The sequence below is a fragment of the Phasianus colchicus genome, chromosome 5 (assembly GCF_987193195.1).
Source record: "Phasianus colchicus chromosome 5, bPhaCol1.hap1.1, whole genome shotgun sequence".
NCBI lineage: Eukaryota > Metazoa > Chordata > Aves > Galliformes > Phasianidae > Phasianus > Phasianus colchicus.
This window is the reverse complement of record NC_143440.1, coordinates 16,148,029-16,173,910: the sequence shown is the minus strand read 5'-3', so window position 1 is coordinate 16,173,910 and position 25,882 is coordinate 16,148,029. Positions and strand designations below refer to the sequence as shown.

At 39.6% G+C, this 25,882-nt stretch overlaps 2 protein-coding genes across 8 annotated transcripts in view; one reads left to right on the top strand and one right to left on the bottom strand.

Moving 5' to 3' along the window:
* CHID1 (chitinase domain containing 1) overlaps positions 1-15,807 on the bottom strand; it is a 108,582-nt gene extending 92,775 nt beyond the window's left edge. For 3 of the 4 annotated variants that reach the window (XM_090140635.1, XM_090140637.1, XM_090140639.1), the window contains exons 1-7: positions 14,353-14,512; positions 11,042-11,208; positions 9,057-9,206; positions 8,101-8,233; positions 7,002-7,046; positions 5,580-5,686; positions 4,051-4,112 (exon numbers count right to left, since the gene is read on the bottom strand). In XM_090140635.1, the coding sequence (XP_089996761.1) occupies positions 4,051-4,112; positions 5,580-5,686; positions 7,002-7,046; positions 8,101-8,233; positions 9,057-9,206; positions 11,042-11,152 (608 nt within the window). In that variant the 5' untranslated portion in view covers positions 11,153-11,208; positions 14,353-14,512. The other variant, XM_090140636.1, reaches the window with a different exon arrangement.
* Positions 15,808-18,781: 2,974 nt separating this feature from the next.
* Positions 18,782-25,882, top strand: part of AP2A2 (adaptor related protein complex 2 subunit alpha 2) — a 41,523-nt gene continuing 34,422 nt past the window's right edge. For all 4 annotated transcript variants that reach the window (XM_031608962.2, XM_031608958.2, XM_031608961.2 and 1 more), the window contains exon 1: positions 18,782-18,975. In XM_031608962.2, coding sequence (XP_031464822.1) covers positions 18,909-18,975 — 67 coding nt within the window. In that variant the 5' untranslated portion in view covers positions 18,782-18,908. The remainder of the gene's footprint in view (positions 18,976-25,882) is intronic.

Sequence of the window (25,882 nt, the reverse complement as noted above, 5' to 3'; positions counted from 1 at the left end):
AGAAGCGCCAGAAGAGGTTTTTGCTCCTATACTCCTACCAACATTAATAAGATGTCTGAAGGTCATCTTCTGCATGATGCCAAGTGCCTGCAGCATGCGGAGGGTGAAAAAAAAAAACATGTTTTACAGATTGATCCTGTGTGATGGCAGTGCCATCTGTCAGCTAATGCTAGACAAAGCAGAATAACGTGTTCACCTTCACATATACTATCAGATTCTGGTGAAAAAGGCATGAAAGTGCCCACAGTATCTAGGGAAAAAAATAAAAACAAATCCATGCATAATATTAGCAAAGGAGACATTGTCCTGTCTGGCTGTTATAATTAAAACTGAAAAAGCAGAAGTTTTCCTGTTTAGTTCAGAACTTCCAGCACATGCATTTCTAACCTGAAATGCCACAGTTTAAATAACTTGGAATATTCTGTTGTAAAATCAATCAAAGTTTTAGATTAAAAAAAAACAACTTAAGAAGCAGGTTTGGACTGTAAAGGACAGTAAAATGCATTAGAATTGAGGTATTATTTGCACAGGACATTCCAGCTGATTTAAGTTTTTGTTTAGAAACTTATTTTCTATGTGTTAGAATCAAAGACATGAAGCTGAGTACTTTTTCACTATGCAATAATTGTCAGCATGAGAGAAAAGAGCATCAGTTAGATTCAGTCATTTATCTCACAAATTTGTCTTTACTTATATCAGTAATCAGGAGCTTCTGTTCTCCCAAACCACAGAAAAGAAGTAGGTACTTACAGAAGTTACCTCAAAGCATCTATACTGGACTTTTACATGAGCCTGAACTGATCAGACTCCTGCAGCATAGGTCCACACACATCTCAATACAATTCAAGTTCTTCAGATAGAGTAGATGGTATTTCAGCACCTGAATATAAGAATCTCATGCTATTTTATACACCCAGGGGTATACAAAGCATGTATGCAGAATTGTTGGATAAGTTTCAAAGCATCCAGGGCCCTCATACCCAAAGCAAACAGCCGTAAATTCAGTTGATTACATTCTTTAACATAAAGCCAGGCAGCCACATTTAGGCACATAATTCTCTTCCGCAAAATTTACACTGTAAGTTAACAAATAAATGTTATATAAAAGAAAAAAGCATGAAGGACTGGTATAATTTAAGACTTCACTTCTGCTGAGCATTATAGAGTAGGAAAAAAAGCAATCCTAACCCTAAATAAGAATTGTTACAATACTACTTTCTTACTCTTGAAAACAAACTAGGATTAAGTTAGCTCTGCTTAAGAATATGTGAACAGAAGATACACAGTGAGCCTCAGACCGCACTATTTCATTTTTTCTGGAATACCAGCTAGGATAAATGGGAAACTGAAAGCTCTTTTTATGCAACTATTTATTCCTTGCAGGAGGAAATCTCATCTGTTTCTGATGCTGAAGTGAAAACCAAAAATGCAAGATTTTTCTAGAAACATGCAAAGAGCTGAAAGGAAAGTATATAAATTCACCTGTTCTTAAAAATTCTCAGTGATTACAGATTCTCAAAGATACTGGTGAGAGACCTTGCAGGCTACAGAAACCTTGCGCAGTGCTAGCACTGTTACTGTTACCTAGTTATATAAAGATGCAATGGGTAGAACAAATGTTATAAGGATGTTATCAGGCTTCTTGAATCCCACTAAAGTTCAGGTTCAGTTAGTAAAAGGAAAAGGAAAAAAAAAAAAAGTATCTCATAGAAACATTGATCTGAAACAGGAAAGCCTACACTATGTAGCTAACAGTTAATAACTCATACGGAGCACGCACAATTTCTATTCTATTAAGGCTTTACATGTCTGAAGGTAAAGGGTCATCTCTGTGTTGATACAACCCTGTCAATTGCCCCCAGCTCTTCTACTGTTAAGAATATGCTTTATTACTGATGTTTATCACTTTGGAAAAACAGACCGGATCATGTATGAATCATGTTGCAATACTGCCACTCTGTGGGCTGAAGATGTCACGGCTCTACCTTTTCCTTGCAGGGATGAGCAAAGCAGAGGGTGGGTAGTCCATGCTTACCGATTTATCAGGACTAATTCTACTTTGCTATTCAAAGGCAAATTAACAGATCTCAAAGTAAAAGCACTTATTCAGAATGCTTGTCACTGCTTGGCTTCTTAGAAACATTCTGCAACTTAACCACCTCCACCAAATCTAGAGCAGTGGTGGGTAAACAAGTGGGTTTACAGCTAAGCATTTAAATCAAAACTGTTGTTGAAGAAACAAAAAAAAAAAAGAGAGAGTTTATAACCTTTGTTTATACCCAGGTTTTTCTGCCAAACATCTACTTGCTTAGGACAATCCTGAAGGCTTGCTTGCTTGCAGCCACATCTAATCTAACACTACAGACTCGGAACACATGAGGCAGTCACCATTCTGCTCATTGAGAATCACTTTCTCTTCCCATTCCTATTTAGCAATAACTGAAAGATGTTGAATATGTAGTAAGCAGTACCTCTATACTTTGCCTAAATAGCGTTCTGGCTCTGAAGGCTACTACACAGCTGTACCTCCCCTAGAAGGGCCAGTTTTTACTACAGGAGATGGGTCAAGCACTGTTGGAACATAAACTCAACTCAGAGTTAAATAAAAACACATTTTATACTTGTTTACCATTTGCAATACAGTACTTGCTGTTTGCTTGCTTACGTTGGCTTTCAGCGAGCCTTAAAATTACAGTAACCCAGTCTGACTTACATTTTAAGTTAACCTATAGGGAAACATCAGATTTACTGAATAACAGTAGATAAACTGACCTCTATACCCAACTTCTGGCTTGCAGTTACTATTTACTTAAACCATTTTGTTGCCTGCCTTGGTAAGAGACTGCAATAGATCTAAAGCTCAGTACAATCATCAAGAACAACCTGGCAAATTACCTAATTATAAGGAAGAGCATCTCATTTAAGCTTCATTCGTTCCACTGTAAATGGTGGAGCCCCTGACAAGGCTACAAAGTTCAGCAGTTTCACTCCTTTGTTCCTAGAGAATTTATTTTATAGGGGAATGATAGGAGTCCTTTACTAGCACACACTGTTCAGGAAATAACTGTTACATACTACCAGCCAATATCCTTTGCCCTAAACTGAATAACCTGGAGGATTCTTTCAGAAAGGTGAAAGTCTGTTGTAAGTCTGTATTCTATAGAAATCTCTTTAAAGTTATTTTCTCCCAGACATTTTAAGCAGTGGAGAGATGATAGGAGTACTATGTTTTAAGGAATGGATGCCTGAATTTCCTGAGGCAACTAATCCAAAATTTTCAGTATGCTGCACTGAATCAGTCATTTCACCACACATTCTGCCTTTTTCTCCTGAAGATCAGAATTTGCTTTACCTATACTCTATCCAAAGCATTGAGATAGCCAAGGGGTTTTTGCTCAAGGAAAATAGATCAGAACATATCAGGAAACAGCTTAATACAGGTAAACCCTTCAGTTTTTACAAATGGAATAAATTCAGTCTCTGTGAAACTTCATAGTAGAGTTACCAAAAGGTAGATCAGCTACTCTAAAGTTCTAAAACTGTTGTGCTTGCAAAAACTGGAAGCCAGTTTCTCCATAGGTTTGCTTCAGGTTGGGGATTTTCATTCTAATTTCAGCACATATAAAAGATCTTAATATAAAATCCTGGAAGATTTCCTAATTAACTCAAAGTCAGTGCTATTTATCCAGTAACACATACCAACCAGTGTGACAATAAAGGCCAGTGCCAGCACCTGAGCTGTGCTGGCACTCACATACTTCACATGCAGTTGAGGTACTCTCTTTGTCCTTGTTCAACAGTAATATCCCGCACAACTGAAATTTAAAAGGGTAATGTGGTCTGCTAATTCCACTAAGAATATTAATATGTAACCTTTGAGTTCATGTAGAATAGTTCTAAGACAAGTGCAACAATCTTCAGTTGACCTCGAGTTAAGTGTATTTATTTATAGAAAATAACAAATTCAAGTCAACATGGACTAATTAAACTTTAAAAAGATACTGTAAAAGAGGCAATTCTTATAATTGTATCCTAAAGATTTATACTTACTTTTGCTTTTGATTTCCCAGCTGACTCCAAACTTCAACTACAAAGCCATCAAAATTTTCATTCTAAAAAAAGAAATTGACAACAATATACACTTCATCACCATGCTTATTCATTATGCTTGCAGAGATAATACAATATTGAAGCACACAATCAGTTCAGCTGTTCTAGCAGTATTACAGACTGAGCATGCTTCATATTCTTACAGCAGTTTCATCTCAAATGCATCATTTCATGAGGAAGTCAAAGTGAAGCACAAATTGTTTAACTAACATGCAAAAGTTGGAAATCTCTATTAGTTATGCATGACTGACTCCTATTCTCACCGGATAAACCAGTATCAGATTGGGAAAAATGCAGCCATTAATGAAATATGGTTGTTAAGCAAATCAATTGAAACACATTTACATATATATTGGGAAAAAAAGTCATGTGCTATTGACTCTTAAGATGTAAATATTAAACTGGAAAATTCCAAACATCTCCAAAATTAATCTTTCTTATGAAAATTTGTTTACTGTGAACAAGAATATTGCTGGACTTGAGCACCCTTTCTTTAAGAGGTTAATTGTTACAGAGGACCTAAAATTGATGTGGCAGTTATAAATTTTACGAAAGTATTCAGTTCAGCTCTTCATCTATCTTCCTCTAGAACACAGAAGACTTATTTACATCTTACAGCAAGGGAGAGTATTCTTATTCTGACAGTAATTAGGCAGGTTTTCACAAAACAGCCACTAAGTTGAATGTCTCTAGGGTGCAGTCTGTCCAGTCCTAGAAGCATTGTTCCAAAGCATTAAGTTGAGGGGATGCAAAGAAAGTCTTAGCAAACAGTAACTGTTTCTTAAAGGAAACCCTCTTTTTCTCTCCCTGGACTCTTAACTGTTTTATCAGACTCGAACAAAATTATGCAGTAAATGATATCTGGCAAGCTATTCTTGATATTAAAAAGTGACTCATTATGTCTAGTACAATGAAGCCTGAACATATTTGTGTAATACAGAAAACAGCACTCATTGTACCCAAGACTGTTTTGCAGCCCCTCAAAAAAAAAACAACAACACAATAACTGTAATAACTGTTACTGGCTGTTTTGTTGTCTTTCCTTTCTTTTTTTTTTTAATAGTAATTAAGGAAATCACTCTACTCACTAGATGACCTACATGAGAAGTTTATTAGCTATCCATTACTGCTTTGATGTTATTCTGCACATCAGCTGTTTGGAACGGATTTTATCAATTAGAATTTACAACAGGTGGAAGTGTGCAACTACCAATGATAACAGCTTCAGGATAATCAGACTTAAGTAGACTCACTTCTGGCATTCAGTTAATTGTACTTAAGTATTGCTATATTTCATACATACAGGAATTGGACACATTCTAGAATATACAGTAGAGATTTGCGCCTCATTAGTATTTTGAAAAGAATTTTATTTTGTAGGATGAAAACTGGAAATGAGAAAATATATTTTATAAAAGTAACCAGAAACTATGTCACACTGTTTCAAAAACACTGTTGAAGTCTTTTACCTTGGCTAGCAGAACCATACTCTGTGAAAGCTCTTCTATCTCATCTTCACTGCCAAAAACACTCTCAAAGTCATGGTAAGTCCAGCCATCAAACAAAATTCTAGGCACTATCAAGCAAAGAAGTCAATGAATAACGAAAATTTAAAAAATTATTATCTACGCTGCAATATTTCTGCAAAAATAGAATAGAAGTATAATTCTACAGAAGATACCACCAGGTGAATCACCAAACAATATATCTCATAGCTTGGATTGTTGTGTTTTTTTACTCTAATTTTATCAGCACAAAAAAGTTGACACCATACAACGTTCTTCTTTGTTTTATGGTAACTCAAACATTAATTTAATAGCTAACTGATGCCAGTTTTAAGAAAAGATGCATTCAACTGACAATTGAAGTTCCACTTAGGAAGGTCTTAAAAGAACACCAAAATGAAACAGCAATCCTTCTGTAAGTTGTGTCTTTCTTCTAACACAAGAATAGCAAGGTAGAAAAGTTCACCTCAAACTCTAATTTAGTCTAATTCAGCCCTATATTCAGCTTTTTGGTCCTTGCAAGAGCCTGTGACAAATCTTAATTTTGGAAAAAAATCAGGTACTTGAGGGTACTTCTCACCCCTTTTTTCCTCCTCCACCAACAACACATTTAAGACATAAAAACGTAGACAGACAAGAGTGATGAAAACTGCTGTTGTAACAGCTGAAAATCATGCATGCTGGAAATGCCATACAAAACTATGTCTAAGCCCTTTTTAACTATCAAGTATTTTAGAAGAGTCAAGAGAGATTTCAGGGGTTTTACCACCTGGCAGCTGAAGTAATTTAGAATAGCTCATTGAGCATTCAATTTTTCTACCTGTTTCATGTTTCACACAACCTTGTGAAACAAGAAGAGTTTTACTAGTTTCACAGCCTCAACTTATTCTTGTTACAGACAAAAGAAAGAGGTTTAGCACAGTTTTATCACTGTAGCAATGTTTGCCATTTTTCCCTACAGACACATTGTGGCAGACCCCTTGAGGTCTCTGCTTCAAGGGCAGAAGCAAGCAGTGTAGGGAAAGACTGACGACTGATTCAGATTTGGATTTCTTTTCTCCTTTATAAAAAAGAGTAGAATCCCTGAGCAACAAGTTTGAAGATTATTCCCCAGGTAAACACATCATATTAAATGCAGAGTACCCTTCCAAAGAGGACCCAGTGGCCATGGGTTTAGGGCATCAACAGAATCTACACTTCAGTTGCTTACTTAACTATAGCTAACTGCTTATAATTTTCTTTTCGGACACCTCTTTTCATAGGGCTATGCTAATCTCCCTTCTCTCCAATACACATGGAACACAAGTCATCTTTTGCTCTGCTAGCAGCAAAAGAAAATTGACAAAAAAAAAAAACACAAAAACAACACTTAAAACATAGTCTCACCTATTTTGATGTTTTTGGAGTTTTTTCTGACATCTTTCATCCAGCCTGTCAAATATTACCAAGAAAATAGGTCTTAAAACATAAATGTATTGACAAGGACAACATATTTTGAAGCACTTTTCAACTAATGTAGCAAAGTTTAATTATATCAGTCTTCCTGCTACAGACTACTGGCTCATCAGCAATGTAGAGGAAGCAGCCTCTGATACAGAAAAATTGAAGCTATTCACCTCTACCACAGCGTAACTCACATTTACAAGTGTGAGCCCTTAAGAGTCCTTCCCAGCCCCTTCTCCTTGTTGCTCACAGTTCTGTTTCATCACGGAAAACATCTCACTGCTTACTGACAACAGCAGTTGTGTAGTCCTGGGAAGAATATGATTTTTTGTTGCTTTTTTAAGTTAGCTGGGTTTTTTGTTTTTTTAAATTCAGTTGGTACTTCCTAGCGTCCCATCCACACCCTCTCAATAGTCACTGCATTACAATTAATTTATCAGTAGGCACTAACATAGTAAAAACTATCTTTAGAGCTCTTTAAAATGGCATTTTACAGACAATCAAGTTCAAAACCAAACTAATTATTTAGTAAGAACATACTATACAAATTCTGAATCTGCTGCAATTTCCTTGACAGTGGAGAAAATTCTCTTCAGATTAAATTCATATTTCATTCCCAGAACAAACTCACAGGGGTTTCTAGTTTATTTGTATGTGGTTTTTTTTGTTTTTTTTGTTTTTTGTTTGTTTTTTTGGGGGGAGGGCAGAAGGAATAAAAACAGATAAATAACTGCACAGTGAAAACACAAAGGACTGTTTCTATCTGTAGAGATTCTTTGTCTCTTCCTTTTTTAAAGGGGGCTTTGTAGATAGCCTGCTGCCTTTCTACTTATTATCTGGACAGAAACTACGTGTATTTGTGGAAGCAAATGAGAACAGAAAAGTTCATTGTGTAAAAATCTTTCTAAAACTAGTGGATGAAATTACTTGACAATGAGAGGCAGTGTGAAAAATGCACGTGCATATATTAACTACCCATCAGTTTGCAACAAGAACAGTGATCCTATTTGTAATCCATATTCAAATAAAAAGGAAATCAAACCTTTATCTACATCATGGAGCCCAGTGAACTGGAACCTCTCCTTCCCTCTCCTTCTCACTTGTAACCAGACTGGTGAGATTAATGTAAATTTATTTCCAAATATTTTAGCAATGTCATAGCCGTGGCTGTTCCACTTGCAAAAAAAGGAGAGAAAGAAAAGTGAGAGATGACAAGCAAGACATACAGACCATTTTGATTTTGATAATAAAAACTCTTTACCACAAATGTAATCACTTGCTAAATCTCTGCTTGTTTCAGAAAACCTTCTGTAGCTTTGTTTTTGCTTAAATAATAAAGCATTTATAACACTTTCATAGCTACATGAATGCCAGTGTTCAGTTTATGCAAATTCAACTAAACTGGAGGAATTAACATTTAGATTCAACATAGATTTGAATGTACAAGGTCTACACTTATGTTCAACAGAACGTGAGAAAGCTGGAAGTTCATAGGGAACCTATTTCTGTTCTGAGTAGTGCAAAAAACAAAACAAGAGGCATTCTCTAAACAAAAGGAAGTAACATTTATTGTTCAAGAGAAGATGCTTTGAACAGTAAGACTGGATAATAAGATAGCTTGATAGCAGGATAAAATTTTTACTATTTCCTTAGAAGGTTCAAGTTGGTAGCTGCATAATATAAGGATACTCAGTAGTATTCCTCATCTGAAAATACTGTAACTTTACATGGCTCATTCAAGAACAAAAAAAAATACAACTGTTTTACTGGTGAGAAAAACAATATGACCTAGATATCCTACAAGAGACGAGTAGGAGAACATGAGTTTGAGACCACCTGAATCTCAAGGTCTTGAATAATCCTCTGAATATCTGACTGCAGACTAGAAGTTCCAAATACTACAAAAATATTTTTATAGCAGGGATGCAAGAGGCAAGATTAGTACAGTCCACTGCATGTTCATTCAAAGCACCAATTTTATTTGATTTATTAACTCACAGGAGTAATATATCCCAGAACATCTCCTGAGAAGTGTCTTTCTTTCGTCTTCTTAGAGCAGTAGCTTCTGTGTTCCAGTATAATGTCCTTTGCCTTTGGATCTGTAACTACCAGTCCCCGGTCCTGCACATTCTTATCAGAATGCAGTGTCTGGGGGAAGACAACAGTTTTTATAAGCAGCCATTTTCAAAAGCTACAGGCCTCAAAAAGAAAACAACATTAAAGTCTGAGTACTCTTCAAATCATGTGAAATAGTTTGATTTAAAAAGAAAATAAGAAAGAGCTGGGAAATGATTTGTCATCACCAGTAATCTTACTTTGATTACAAGAAAAAGAAAAGGAAAAAAAATCAAGTGATAAGATTTAACAACATCATTTAGCACACCTGATGACTGGTACGTTCGTAACATAAAGAGCAATTCTGCAAGAAGTTTTAAACTGCTGAACTGCATGTTTAACAATGGACTGGGGATCTGGGATAATCCCTGGCCATTGGACACATTTTGACATTAGCACTTTCTAAAACACAGTCAAGCACAATTAAACATGAAAATAATGCAAAAGCAGGAAAAAAAAAGATACCTCTTAAATACTATTAATGGCCAATCCTGAAAATCCAGACAAGAAATTCAACACATAATCATTTGTAAAATTGAAAAGCTAAAGATCCAGTTTATACCCAGCTATTTTAGACTTGCATAGAACAGGATATCCTGGGTGGGATATCAATTTCATATCTTGCCAAACACAGCCACTTAATCTCAGTTGCTACACATTCTATAGTACTTGACAACAGCCTTCGTACTAGTTGTCAAGATTTGTTCAAAATAATGCCTTTATGTTTTCTTCTGCACTCTAGTCCCTGCTTTCTAGCTACTGCCAAACCAACAAAAGTTGGTGAAGAGCTCTTAACCAAGATTTCAAAGACTTTTAAACTGGACATATTTTCGGTTAAGTATACTGCATTGTGGTCACAGCTGAAGTTCCAAATACCCTTCTTATAGAAGATCATCTTGAAGATCATCTACAACAGCACATGTAGACTTAGGAAAGAAGGCTAATAAAGCCCACACACTAAGAAAGCGTGCACAGTGAGCACACAGAAACAGGGTAAGGCAGGTCTCAACAGTCTGTACTGCCTTTGCACCTAGTAGTTTTAGCAGCATATTAGATTTTTCTTCCTGGTAGACACTGAGCAAGCAGTATAGACAATGAGAAACATATCTGCATAATGAAGGATTACCTATAATTTGAGGGACAAGATTTGGAATAGATCACATGCCTCCTTTTTTTTTTTTAAAGAGTGCTTCGCAACATGAAGTACATATATTTGGTATATGCACTGGTAAATATACTTCCATGCACACCCTTTCTCCTGCACTGCTGTGCATTCTTATAGCTTTGAAAGAACAGGAAGGAAACAAGAACAGCACTTGTCAGCAATTTAAGAGAGACGTCAACACGTTGAATCATTTTCTCAAATTGCTATGGGACTCTGAATGACTACTTCCTTCAAAGAAAATACTGGCTTGCAAGCTCTTCAAACTCTTCTTTCAGAACACAGCTTTCCCACTGGCAGCGCTGAGAACATCTCCCCCATCTCTAAACGACCTGGTGCTCTTGGCCAACACTACTGCTCCCTCAACTCCCAACATAGGGATGGAGGTATGCTTTCTTCACATGCAGAAGGGGATAAAAAGTTCTTGCTTCTACAGCAGTCTTATGCAGCTTCTATTGGAGCTGAAAGCTCCAGAAGTCTACCTTGTATTGGTTAAAGGAGTGAAGCATTTGTGACACTCAGAAAAGATGAATGAAAGGACAATTTCACGTAGTTTCATTTGAGAATAAGCTTCAGTGGAAATGTACAGTTGATTTCAACACTTTTTTTTTTTTTTTTTAAATGAGAATACGCTTACCATTTCTCAAAGCTGACTTATATCACTGCACATGTTAAATAAGACGAGTGTTTCAATTATTTAGCTTACCTTTTCTTCCAGTTTTTTTGTAGCAGCTTTCTTTGCGTCTGTTTTTGACAAGGTACCTTCAGCTAGCCAGCAAATCATGGTTAAAGAAAGTGAAACACAAAGAAACCTCATAGTGTTTCTCCCAATGTCAAGTTTTTCTTGTCCCAGAAATATAAGGATTCAAATCTCTGCAAACAGAAGAGCATAGCTGTTTAAGAGAAATTCAGTTTTCTTGTCTAAGAAACATCAATTGTCTCATCTTCTGCCCTCTAGATTAAGACTATAATGCAGCTCTGTTTGATAATACCTTACGCTGCATAGCAATATAGCAGAGTACTTAAAGAGATTTGTAGATATATCCCAGGGAAAGCTGGTGGGATCCTTGAAGCTTTTCTTTTAAAGAATTCCTAAAGAAATACAGGGTTTTGCAGCTGAAATTGTGATAAATGCCTGCTGTCCAGAATAGCACAGCCTTGCCTTTTCTATAGCACATAAGAGATACAACTGATCATGACTAATTCAGTTAACAAGACACAGGTTAAATAAGGCACAGAAAAAAATATAGCTATGTGCTTATATCTATATACCTTTACCACAACAAGCAAGAACTTTAATGAATTCACCAAGTTGGTGATACAAAGAGAACTGAAAAAACTTTGATAGTTTGCTCCAAATATAAGTATTGAGAATTAATAGAGAACAGTTCAATTCAGTGCTATTTATCTGTCACAACTTAGTTCTGTCAGGAGAAAGATTTTACAAAAAAAATTCAAGTACAGACAGAGACTGTTGTTTAGACTTTCCCCATTCATGAGTTTCATCAGTTTTCCAGATCCAAGAAGTGGATAAGATGAAAAAAGAAAAAGAATTCTTGGCATTAGCAGAAGCAGAGCAGAGGAAACTGAGGGAAGTAATGTGCTGCTAATTCTAGATGTCCTACAGATCACAACAGGATTTTCTTTTGTGTATAATAAATCAGTTGCTCAGGACATATATCTGGCTGCTTCTCACAATACTGAGATCCTAATGGAGAAGGAAAAATGTTAGCTTTCCCATAACTGTCTGAAGTTCTGTCAAACGTAACCCCTTGCTCCAAATTAAAACAAAACAAATTTTCCAGTATGACACTAACTTTTCAGAAAAGAACAAACTTTTCTGCAACTCACTCTGAAGACTTACTAAATCATTTCTTCAAGCTATATTTACAAGACTTATTCTGTTGGTAGCCATATAAGGTCAATTCTAGTAATGCTGAGATGAGATTAACAACACATATCTGGACAAGGTTGGTGTAGCAGTGAGTTGCTGAGAAGCCAAGAAAGAGATCTTGCAGGAGTTGGGCATCCTGCACTAAAACAGAGGCAAGAATGTGACCAGCCAACAAAGCAGGAGATTGATGGCAGAAGAAGTGCTTGAAAAAAGTATAATGTCACTAGCACCAAACAACAGACATCTTCAAAGCCCTTGTGTACAAAATTAGTTGAAGACTTTAATCAAGTCTTAAGAAGAATGCAAAAGTAAAAGCAGCAAGTCCTCTAATATCTCTTGCATCCAGAGGGCAAGGCAAAAGCTAAATCACCATACCACTTTACATTTCACTATTATTAGTAGCTAAGGTGTTGCTCTTCTTTGCCTCCAAGGTCACTAATACTCTTGTTTCCAACATCCAAAAAGATTAGACAAAGGAAGCTGCTCTTGATAGCATCTACTCTGTTCCATCAAACTTAGCAGGATCTATTACAGATGGGAACAGTTGAGAGCCTGAACAGTCAATACAAAATCTTAACAATTTGGACAGGATATCGATTCTTCCAGAAGCTGGTATATATTGATTTGGAGGTGTTTGATTTCACTTTCAGAAACAATTAGCAACAGCATTCACATTCCTAGAAAGAAGTTAGTGCTTAACAGCTGAAGCACAGAAGTTAAAAAAACACCACTGGACTCCGATTAGAAATTGTGTTCATTTCCTTGATCATATCTATCTGGCAGTTACTGTAAGCCAACATCCACTCCTGGATCTATAGAAAGTGCAGAGCCTGTAGCAACATTTTCTGCTAGTGACATTCTAATACTGACTCTTAGTAGGAGCTTTATCTTATTAACTTCATCTTTAGCAATGCAGTGGAATTGCCAGGTCACTGTGCCAATGGTTGAAGAGCGAGATCACTCAGGTGCAAGCAATGCACCTGAGTAATCAGAAGGGGTGGAGCCAGGATCCACCCCTCCTCACTCTCATTTAAGGGTTGGCAGCTGAGGGAGCAGCATTTCTCTGGATAGACTGTACTCCTCTGAAACTGTTACTATTTATTGGAAGGGGTGAGTCAATTTTCCTTCTTTATTACCTGCTATTGTTCCATAGTACATGTATCTCATTTGCAGGCACTGTCATTGCTTTCTTTTGCCATACAAACAATACCAGCAAACATTAAGCACATAGTGTCATTTTAGTATCTAAAGATGAATAAATCAAGCTTTAAATGCACTATATGGAAACTAAGAGCGCAAATTTTGCAAGCTTTTCAAAACTAGATGCCCCACAAGTCTTTCCTCTAGCAAGCCTCCCTTCAATATTTTATTATCCTCATGTTAACTAAACTGAACAGTTTTATTTCTTATCTTTTGTATTGCAGCATGCAAGGAAAATTAAGGTTTAAGATGCTTTTTTGACATGCTGGTCTGAGGCCTTGGTGTCTCCCAAAGCCTGGTGACAGCCCCTACTAAATGAGTCTCCCTGAGTAACACAGCCAGATACTTTAAATGCTGTTTTATTTAAAAGAAATAGAGAAGCTGGCATAGACTTATGTTGTCTGAAGAAGCAGTCAAAAAGCATAATCTTGGGGGTTTGCACAGTAACTACTTAGAAACTATCCCAGGCAATGTGATCTAGCTGTGGATGTCCCTGTTAGCTGTTGGGGAGCTGGACTAGATGGCCTTTAATGGTTCCTTCCAAATCTAAGGTTTCTGTGAAATAAGAGTGAATGCTTATATGACACTTATGAAAGAGGAAGCTGGGTTCTAACTGCTATTGGAGTAAATGCTCTGATATGCAACTGGTTTCATAAAGGAAGCCCAAGCTACAAACTGTTGAGCTGCTGGGGGGGAGGAAACAGTGAACCAAGCCAATAGAAGCTAAATTCGGGGCAAAAATAAGCCCGTTTCTAAGCTGTGTTAAAAAGCATTCCCCTACTCTTCTAAGCTGCTCTGCTTTAACACTAAAAATTGCCCCCTGTACTCTGGAGATACCAAACTTTCTCTTTTCCGTCAGAGCCCGCCTGCAGGCCAGCACAATCCCGCGGGCTCAGTCTGAGCGTGCCCCGCGGCCTACGTACCCCGGGCCAGCCCCCGCAGTGCTTCTGCCATCCGTATCACCGCATCCCAGCTACGGGACAGGCCAATAAACCCTAAATGGACGGGTCGCTGCACCACCGCCCGCCTCCTTCCCTCCCCCGAGAGCGCCGCCGCCGCCTCCAGGCAGCGCCGGCCCGCGGCCACCACCTACCGCCCGCCGCCGCCTCGGAAATGGAGGCGGGCGGTGCCGCCCCTGCGCCTGATGGGAGGCGCTGAGGCGGCGGCTGAGCGCGGGTCGCGCCATCATGGCGGCAGCTCTGTCTGTAGCTGGGCGCTACGTGCCTCCTCGTGTGCCTCCTGCTGTGTCGGGTGGAGGTTGCCTGGGTGCTCACCTAGCAAGTTTAGGCCCACCCTTCCCAGCGAAAGCCTTTCTAGGCCTACTTTTTGCCACAGCGTGAACTTGGTGCCACTTCCCAGAAGCAGAACTGAAAGATTTCCTCATCCACCCTTTGCTTTCTTTCCCTCTTGTGTAATCTAAGATCTAAACATAATTCAGCACTGAATCGAAAAACAGAAGTGTTTTTCCTCTGAACTCGAGTCAGTGAACCAGATACAGTGCTGAGTGTGCCCTTCCCCTGTGCCCTGAGTCACACAGATGTGAATTGTTGTGAGGACTTCAGAAAGGAAATCAACGTTCGCTTGTGTGCTTGGGTACTGAATTTTCTATTGCTTTGTAAAATGCTGTTCATCTCTCCCAAGTGTTAGATATTTCCAGGATACATTTCTCAATAGTAGGAAAGACAGAGATAAGGCAGGGGTATGAAAAATTAGGTTTGTTTCCAGCTACTCTGTAATGAAATCTGTCATTTCCTGTATTGCATTCTTATTATGCTATCCTGTTGACTCTCTTGTACCCTCAGTGGGACTGAACCAAAGGTTTGCTGCAGATAGCTGGCACTGCACATGCTGCTCCGAGGGAACCTGCAGCTGCCTGTACTGGAACCACAGGTCTTTTTAACTCATAGGTATAAGGGTACACTGCCAGGTACTGGGGAGTCCCCTCGAAAGACTGATATTCTGCTAAGTAAATCCAAATGATAAGGGGATCTTTGTTTAAATTTTGTGTTTTTCTGTACAATACTATTCCTTTAAAAGAGCACTACCAGTCACCTGGGGGAGAACAGAAACATGTTCCTTCCCTGGGGAGTAACTGTGCATACTCAGCGAAGAAAGATTTGGAAGCAAAAATGGTTTCTCAACAAGAAATGAAGCCCATAGCTTCATTTGGAAGCCTGCAGCTTAAGGGAAAGATGACTAAGACAAACAAGGAAAAAACCTCCTATGAGCTAGAAGGAGTAATATAAAATTTATTGCAATGCACAAAGCTACTCAGATGGCTGTCAGCACTCTGCCAGCAAGCAGGGGGCAAGGTCAGCTTATTTGGATACCCTTAATTCACCCGTATTTTATCTTGTTCACTCTCTTGGAGTTTATTTTAAGCTTAACTATTCTATTTCACACATCTGTACATATATGGTAGAGTGTGAAACTCTTCCAGTCATTGAGTTGCTCACTGCATGGAAGAGATTTAGAGAAATCCATATTTGAAAAAACTTAGATTTCATGATAGTGGTGTTATCGTAGCTTTGTGCTTCTTAATCTTAAAAGCAACATATCTGATATTCTGACATGGCAGAAGGCATTACTGATAAACCTGTGCTCTCCATCAATAGATAATGAACTTCAGGTGTCAGGTAGATTAACAAGATTGAGTACACTTGTATAGGAACCACAAATTCTGTTTTCTCATTAGCTGTTTTTGCTTCCAGTATGGTTAGAATGACCATGAGGAGGAGGAGAAAGCAGTAACTGATGAAGTGAGGGACAAATCTGTCAAAAATAACAAAGGGAAAAGAAGAATTTCCTTCTTCCGTGTAGAAATTCATTACAGAGGTACAAAGAACTGGCAAAACAATACCACAGTGTGTGACTTCATATCCTAAGCACAGTGCTGTCCAAATTATTCTAGAGTGATTTTGGCAGACACTCACGTAGGGCTGAAGAGTAGCTGTAGGCGGCAGAATAGCTATGGCAGTACTAAACACAGCATGGACCGTAAATCCTGCTGGCTGTTGGATGATTCCTGGTGTTGAATTTCCTCATAATGATATGTAATCACACTCAAAAATCAAACACATTTTGGCTTTAGAAACCAAATAGAAATTGAAATTGCACAGCACTCAAAGCTCCAAAATAAGAGTTAAACTCTGTCTGTAAACTATCACTCAGTTCTATGTTTTAGGCTGAGAAGAAATGCAGTGGAAACTATACTTCCTACAGATACCAGCTGAAAACAAATAGTTTAATAATATTAGTTTTATAAAGACCAGACTAATTTTTCAAAGTCTTTATACCAAATTGTGTTGAAGTTCTGAAGATGAAAGCAATTTATGGATGGCATGAGGAAGAGATAAACATCATGGATTTGTTGGGCAAACAATTGTGCTGCAAACCATTTTGCATAATAGGAATTTTCTTGAGACTGTTGCCACCTTAATGCTGATTTACAGTAATTTAAATCTCTTTAAAAATCGTAGTATCTTGAGATGTATGGAACAGATGAAGTCTGATTTGTCACAGACTGGTATTTTGTAGACATTAAACTCAAAGTGGAACATTTTCCTGATATATCAGCTAGTGTGTTTTGTAAGGAATTATATCTAGTGTGTACTCTGCTCTCCAATAATGCCTGGGTTCACATTACGGAATTTCTTTCTGTCAGGATACACCCAGAGATCATTACAGGCTCTCTCTCCTCTAGCCGGCTATTTATTCACCTAAAATGAGTATCTTTTCCCTACCCTCTATAAGTGGCTAGTGAGTTCTTGATTTAGAGGAAATAGAGGCACACATGCCAACAAATTCACTGTAATTGCACAAGTCTTTGAGGCAAAAAGAAGATAGGGTGTAAGAAAATGCATGGTAGATACTCAAAAGACAGTAGAAAGAGGTGAATGTAAAATGACTACATAATGCATAGGAAGTTAGAAATGAAATAATTAAATACTGAAGAGCCCCAGAGGAGTTCTTTGTGTGTTTACTACACTTTTCAAGCAGACTCTATACCTGACACTACTGTATCTATTCAGCTAACAGTACGTAAGCTCCCTCTTTAAAGGGAGTTTTAAGGATGCCTGCACAACTTGCAGCTGCAGTGACTGGAATGCAGCCACACAGGACTGATGCACTTGGCCTTTAGGTGTCACTCTGCTTTTAAAGAGTAGAAATTAGTTCAACTTCTTATTTTGGCTAACTCAAACATGAATATGTCTGTTTGTTTGAGGAAAAATACTTAGTGAAATCATGTTTTCTACTTCAAAAGTAATTGTTGTTACGCCTCAAAATCTGATTGTAAAGCTATGAAATGAGACATTTTTCTTCACATGTAAGCCTCCATATGCAAAGAATCTGAATCAAGACTGATTGTACACAATTGCTATTAGTGCTATTAGATCTACCACACTCAGGAAGAAATGGATACGCTGGCTACTATCAGATATTGCAGTCTTCTCCTTGGAGTGGATAACAATGAAGAAGAACCGGTGTAAAAATGTATCCTGAAAACATGCAGAAAAGACCCTTGAGAGATTACCTAAGCAATATACATAGCAGTTACCAGAAAATATTATGTGAGTCTTCTTGTATGAGGTTAAAGCATATCATTATTTGGAGGCACTGAAGCTTTACAAATTTAGGATGTAGGCTTTAAATACAGAACATGAAACCACAGCAACAAACTACCCAGGGGAGCAGTGAAATTGGTGGTGTCAGATCAGAGCTGTGTGCCTTTCTGGAAAATAGACTGCAGCTAAAATCTAGTTACTGGTCTCAATTCTGGCAAAAATAAATAAATGAAAACAAAAGGGAAAGAAAAGGAAAAAACAAAGGTGTAGATGAAAATAAACAGCTTGAAGGATGCAGGAAAACATTGAATGAGTGATCTCCAGTATTCCTTAATGCTTATAGAGGTCATTATGATCCACTAAGTATGCTAACCACTAGCATTACAACTGAACCTCTCAATACACTGTTGTTTAGGCGGACTAGACAGTTTTGACACCCTCAGAACCTATTTCCAGCTGATGAGATTAAATGCTCTGTGCAGTCCAACCTGGCTCATATAAGGAAGTTTAACCTTGAGATGTTTTCCATCCCAAGAGGAGGTGTGGCGTGGGACTGCGTTGCTCTGCTCGGTTGCGGCCTTCGACAGAAACGTGTCACGCCCCAGGACACGAAGGGGCATTACGGCCCAGCGGACGGGAGGATGACCGGAGCCTCTGCGGGGACAGCCGAGGGGCTGCGGAGAGGGCAGGGCCGCTGCGGCGCTGCCTCCGCTCGGCAGGGGGCGCCGCAGCCTCACCGGCCGCAGCCTCACCGGCCGCCGCCCGCGGGGGCGCGGGAGCCACCCCTGCGCATGCGCGCTGCAGAGGCGGCGGCTGCAGCGGCCTGAGGAGCCCCGCGGGGAGAGCGGGCGGTGGCGGCGGTGGTAGTTGCGGTGGTTCGGCGTGTCGCTGGGCGGCCCTGATCGCGCGCCACGATGCCGGCGGTGTCGAAGGGCGATGGGATGCGAGGCCTGGCCGTCTTCATCTCCGATATCCGGAACTGTGAGTGGCGGCTGAGGCGCGGCGGGGCCTGGGCTGGACGGGGCCGGGCCGGCGGCCGCCGGGGGCCGTTGCGCTTCGGGTCGGGGCGTCCGCCCCTCATCCGTCTCCCCGGTCACCTCCCGGTGTCCTTCCCTCCTCTTCCCCCTCCGTCGCAGCGAGCCGCTCGCAGCGCGCTCCTCACGAAATGGCGACGCGCCCCGGGGGGCGGCGGGAGATGCGGGGGGGTGGGATGGGGTGCCGAGACGGGAGGCTTTCCGATGCGGGGCGGGCGTTGTGGGCGCGTGTCTGGCGGCGCTTCGGCGCTTCCTTCTCCCCCACGGCCCCGATTGTTGGGGGAGAGCGGGAGGGGGGTCGATGCCCGTCGTTGGAGTGAGGCCGGGGCGGGTGGGCTCGTGGCGGGCCGCGGGGGGAGCGCGGGGCTGCCGGAGCTGCCGGCGGCTGCCGATGCTCGTTGCAGGAAAAGCAGCAGGCCTCTGCGGGGCCGCACCGAGCCGGGCCTTCGCAGGCTGTGTTTACGCTTGGCTTAAGCCGCCTTTAAAATCCTGGTTTGACACGGAAGGCAGCTCTCGGGATCTGCTCGATGAAAAAGGGATGAAGTGGGCTGCCTCCTAAGGGATGGGGATGCGACGTCCTTGCGTAGGGCTCTCTGAAGGGAGAGAAGGAGGAGGACCTGCTGCTTGAAAGGGGGGTGTGAAGGTTGGGGGGTACCTGGCACCTTCCCCTGCCGTGGGAATGGCAGGTGAGAGCAGGTTAATATTAATCTGAGTTAGAGATCTAAGTGTGCAATGTGGCAAGAATTGCCCGGGGAAGGGCTAAGGTCGCTGTGGTTGGTGTGATGAAACGGCTATATGTTTTGTCCATCTGCGTGTCTCTGGGCTACTCCAGGCTATTCTAAAAGGATTGGCACCAAGGTTGCCTTTTTAGAAGATGAAAGTGGATTTGGAGACTGCTGAGTGCAAGTTATGGTGCTCTGACTGGGCTTGTATTGGGGTAACCACAAACTGGCTTGGAGAGGGCTCCAGCTTCAGAGGGCTTTGTGTTGATAGCTTTGGAATTATTCCAGGAGTAACAGAAAAGGCTGCAGAGCAAATTCAACCAATGACATGACTCCTCCTAAATGTGCAGTTTCAGGTGATTTGGACTTACAGTCAGTCATGTAAACAGGAACCATAGTATGTAACATTCAAGGTCCTGGGTCTTCTTAACAGCAGAAGTTTTGTCAACATTTTTTTCTGAACTGAGTTGCAAGTCCTTTGATATCTTCTATAAGCTGCCTTCTGCACACACAGAACATGTTCATCAGTTCAAGACGATCTCAATGCTCTTGAGCTTTGGCTGGTTGACCCAGATGTTTCCTGGAGATCTACAAGTACACTGATATTGTATGCCAGCTGCATGCGTAACATAGTTTCACCTTGTCATAGAATTTCTGATTGTCACCCTTGTAACTTTCTTGTTTTGGGATGACTTCTCTAATTCTCTTTAGCTAGAAGCACTATGATTTTTATTTTTCAAGCATCTCTTATGTCTTGCAACTGCTTAACACTTTTCTCTTGTATTCCCTTCTTCTGAATTTCTCTGAAAATAAGACAACAGTCAAGCTCTGGGGTACCTACCCTACGTTTAAGGACTTGGAATAACGAGATTGGAGATAGAAGGATAGAACAAATTAACTGCTGATTTCCCCACAGACTTTCCATTTTGTAAGCAGTGCAGGAATGGATGGAGCAACCATCTCTGTTCAGTTTGGATAACAAACCATGCTCACAGTGTCTACAAGAGTAGCAAAGATGTAACTAATTTGTGAAACAAATAAGGTGTTAACCCTTTATCTATTTAAACATACAAAGATGGTTCTGGATTGTTTTGTCTCTGTCCAGACAGCTATTTGTAGGCTGTAATTACCTTTGGGTCTTTCTCATTTTCATAATGAAGAAGGTAACACATCTTCTAAATCTAAACAGTTGTGAAAGAGCTGATAGATCCCACAAATAGCTGTCCAATGGCGCCTGAATCTTTACTGTTAAGGGAGATTTAAGTGTTGCTGGTTAACCGTGGGCTGTCGTATCTAAGATTCCCAAATATATATATAAGAGTGTCGTCTGGAAACTTTGTGCTTTATAAGCACTGGTATTGGCTTGAGTTCCATCTTTCCCATTTCAGAGTAGATATTTATCAAGAACAAAAAGAAACAGCTACTCAGTTAAACTCACATGTTAAATTCACATGTTAAATTCACATGTCTTCTGACATGTGAATTAAGAAAACGTTTCTGTTCTGGATAGGAGGGAAGATGGACACCAAGTGCAGCTGGTAGTTGTACTGATGTGAAAAATACCTGCTGGCAGTCTCGATTTTGGTCTTAATTTTCATAGAGTCATAGAATCACCAAGATTGGAAAAGACCCACAGGATCACCCAGTCCAACCATCCATCTATCACTAATAGTTCTCACTAAACCATGTCCCCCAACACAATGTCCAAACATTCCTTGTACGCCTCCAGGGTCGGTGACTCCACCACCTCCCTGAGCAGCCCATTCCAGAGCCTGACCACTCTTTCAGAGAAATAGTATTTCCTAACGTCCAGCCTGAATCTATCCTGGCACAGCTTGAAGCCATTCCCTCTAATCCTGTCGCCAGTTACACGAGAGAAGAGGCCGGCCCCCACCTCACTACAACCTCCCTTCAGGTAGTTATAGAGAGCAATAAGGTCTCCCCTGAGCCTCCTCTTCTCTAGACTGAACAATCCCAGCTCCCTCAGCCGCTCCTCATAAGGCCTGTGCTCCAGACCCCTCACCAGCTTTGTTGCCCTTCTTTGAACAGTTTTGGCTTTGACTCATTTATGTCTTTTGTAATACTGCCATATATGACTGAAGTTTTAATTTGTCTGCAGCCCTTTCAGATTATAATGTAAGACTCTTTCAGAAAGACTTTGCATGGATGGGGAATTTGCATCATATTTGTTGCTGAATATTGAAAATATAGATATATGTGATCTGTGCTTAGGTGGATGTAGAGCATGTTTCCAAGGTAACATCATAAGTCTTTTAAGGAATACTTACATAAATTTAGAGCTTTTCTCTTTAGAAATGCTTAATCATGCATCAACTTTTATTTCTTGGGCATTTGTACCTACAGTATCTGCAGCTCTAGACAACATATCATTCTTACAAGTATATTTAATTACTGATCGGGGAGTAATGCCTATCCATTTTTACAAGTCCATTGCAGTGCTTCAAAAATGATCTTTGACAGCAATTTTTGGTTCTTACAACTGTATCTGAATGCAAGTGAATAACAGCTAATATTGTCTGTCTGTATTTAACAGTTAAAAGTCATCACTCCCATGTCAGCTAAACATGTTTTTGGCACCTGAGTTATCTGCTTATCTGATAAACTTCTTAATCTCTATGTGAAATGCTTGTATGACACATGTAACTTTGAATTAAGAATGACTTTCTATGTAATTTTTTTTAAAAAAGTCTGCTTAAATGAGGCTGGTTTCTCAAGTCTGTAGAGCTACTTTTTGTTTGTTTGTTTGAATGTGTGTGCTGACTTTTTCAAAATGATACTAGTACAAGAGATACGAAGAAAAAACATTTCAAGTGATTTTTCAAAACCTAAGCATAGGAAACCGATTTCTGTTAGCTCACCAGGGTGTTTGTTTTTTTTCCAGGGCGCCTTCTTGTTTTAGGCTGTGTACTTGGCCTACAGAGATCTGGTGGAGAAAACTGACCTTTTAAGAAAAGTGAAAATAACCTGACAACTTGCTGGTAGATATATGGGCTTTTCTAGAAGCTTAATCAGGTGGATTGCTTTGTAACACATAGAGAATAGTTACAGTAAAAAGGCTTTCTGTGTTTGTCTTATAGAGACTCCAAAGAAGAGGCAAGAAAACTAAGACTGAGAGCTCAACTAAAGCACTTAGCTGAGATAGTGCAGGTAGTTAGCTCTTATTTAATGTGGTTTGCTGAGAAAATACCAAGATGTGGTTGTACTGTAAAATAAATGATGATGGTTGTGGAGGTAGAAAGCTCTGAATTGTGGTTCAATGAAGTGCCATCCAGACTTAGAAGTTCCAGTTTGGAGAAGCTCTCATCGCTGCCATGATGAAGTGCCTAATGAGCTAAGCCCATACAAGATCTCCATGTGATAAAAGCATATGAAATGCTTATTTTTAGCTGAATTATGTTTCTTTTTTTCTTGTGCATGTACTAGAAAGTTGCTAAAGTGATTTTGCTAATGCAAGATGGTGTTTTATGAGCTCCCTTGGCTTTCTTTGCTAATGTAGCAGTTAGACACATTATCCCAAGTCTGAGAATTGCTCTGTGTTTGTCTGGTGATAAAGTTGTGTGTCATCTGTCACTCAAGCAATTCAGTTGCAATAGCAGCATTATCTGCTATTCACTCTAAAAATTAGGAGAACTTGCTTCTCTGTGTGGGTTTTTTCTTTTTTCTTTTTTTTAAATTTTTCTGGGGATGGTGGTGTAGAAATATATTTAATGCTACAATAGAAACTACTACTGGAAACCCTGTGCTCCACTGTAATATCAGGAATCTGTCTTTTCTTGGGCTGATGAAATGCACCTGTGTAGAGGCAAAAGCTGCTTTTGCCACAGGTCTGTAGAACAAATTTTTTTCTTTCCCTTGCTGTGTTACCTTTTCTGTGTCACTTTGGAAGTTGAACAGAGGGAAGGTTTCCTTTTGTTGTTCTATACCAAGATAATGTTCCTTTCCCTGTGGGCTGAATTTTTTTTTCCTTAGTTAAAACCTAGGTGATATATTAAACAAAATTCTATCTCTTTACATAGAAGTTTTTTCATTAATTCTTGTTCTTACTCGACGGTAAGAGCGAGAAAAGAGAAAAGTAGATGAGGATGGTAATTAATAGATGAGAGCTGGGATCTTTCATGTAACATCCGACTTCTCCACTAGAGTCACTGGAATAGTATAGTAACTGCTGAATTTGAAATCCTTTGGATAAAGGCTGCCCATCAGGACTAGTAAGAGGAAGTTCAAGGCTCTGCAGAAAATATTGCATTGGTCACATCAGTTAATGAGCACATATAGGATTATTTTGCTAAGGTTGCTGGAATTGTCCATTTTAGATGTGATGGTTAAACTGGGAGACTTTGAATAAGCCTCACACTGTTCTTCTGTCCTTTGAACGTGAGCTAAGGTGGGGAAGAGTCCACAATGGCTTGTATTACCTCAGTGCAAATACCGCCTTATCCTGCTGAAAGGAGTGTAACTGTACTATGTAAAAATGCTGTTCAAGAAAATGGTTACTTAAATACTGATCAGTCAAAGGAGGAAGAGCTGCTTTCCATAACAACCTTATGTTGTACTTCTGCTTTTGCATGTTGTCTTAGCTTTAAGGTTTCTTTTGATAGGAGTCAATGCTGTCTTGCCAACTAAGCTAGCAAATGAAAGTTGCAGTTGTTATAAAGTCACTAAGATACAAGCTTCCAGTAGGCTTCACTTCATATGGGGGAATATCTTAATGCTTGACCCTATTCAGAGTGTTTTTCTTGACTTGTGATGCCTGTTTAGACAAAAAAAAGCATCCATGTTGAACGCTTAAGATGATTAAATTCATACTGAATTACAGCAACTAGAGCATCTGAATTGTAATGGGATTTGGAAGCTGCTGTTTGCTCTCTTGTATCCCCTTCCCTATTCTTACAAGGACAAGGAGTTAATAGGTTACTGGATTACAGTAAAGCCTGTGACTTCCTGCTGTTTCACGAGAAGTGCTGTTATAGTGACAAACCAGCAACATATTAGGGGAAAAAGTAAGTTGTGTACATATTGTCCACTTAAAGTGCAACATATTAGGAATGTGCACTACTGTGTTCTTAAACGTGATCAGTGTGTCACTGATCTCTTTGACTGTAGCAATTTATATCTAATCATAACAGGATGTCCCAAAGCACAACAGTTTTCATCAGTCTTTGTGTCACTCTAGGCTTGTTTTTCAGGAGTTTGGAGAGAAATAAGGGAGAAGAGATGCACACTTTTTCCTCTGATAGAATGTATCTTGTGGAAGGACAGCATCTATTTTCACTAAATCATTGAGCAAAAGGCTTCTTGTTCTTCAGCCTCAATCAATTTTAGAAAAAGAACTGAAGCCATAGTCACATTTTGCAACAGTAGTTTTCAGTAGTGTCTTTGGATTAGATGCACAGTGGGTTTGGTCTGTCAGCAGCACAACCAGCGTCCACCTTCAGATATAGTCCAGTGGACCTGTAATTTGCAGCTCTGTCATAGAACTTCTGCTAGTTTAGCCCAATGGAGGAATTTATACAGGCTAGCTCACCTAAAGCAAGCACAGAACAGACAGACCCCTCCACTGTATTGCTGTGTAACCTACCTCCTTTCAGCCCTCTCATCTGCTGTGTTAAATAACCAGCTGTCTAAGTGATTACAGAGGTGGAGGATGGATTTGGTGTTTTACTTCACAATTCTAATTAATTATCTGCATGGGAAATGGCTAATCTATACTATAGAGTTGTAACATGACTTTCCTGCTGGCAGGTAAAAGTAATAATGTAATATTCTGTATATAATAAAAGTAATAACATGCTGTAGTGTATATGCAAGTACTGTAGAAGCTCTTTGACAAATGCAAGACTGTGTGCTGATTAGTGTTATGTGATTTTCTTCTGTGTATTTGCATGATTTTTGCTGTAGAGGTGCTAGTGTTTGTTTTGATTTTGATCCTAGTGTTTGTTTTGATTTTGATCCCCCTCTTTTAACCAGCATCTTTCTCTGTCCCCTGACAGAGCAGAGTTTTAGAATGCTATGCAGTCTTAGCATCATGCTGGTAACCGTTTTTAGCAATCAGAAAGGCAAGTGGATAATCTGATTGCTTTAAGCTGTCTGAAGTGTGCTTGGATGATGAAT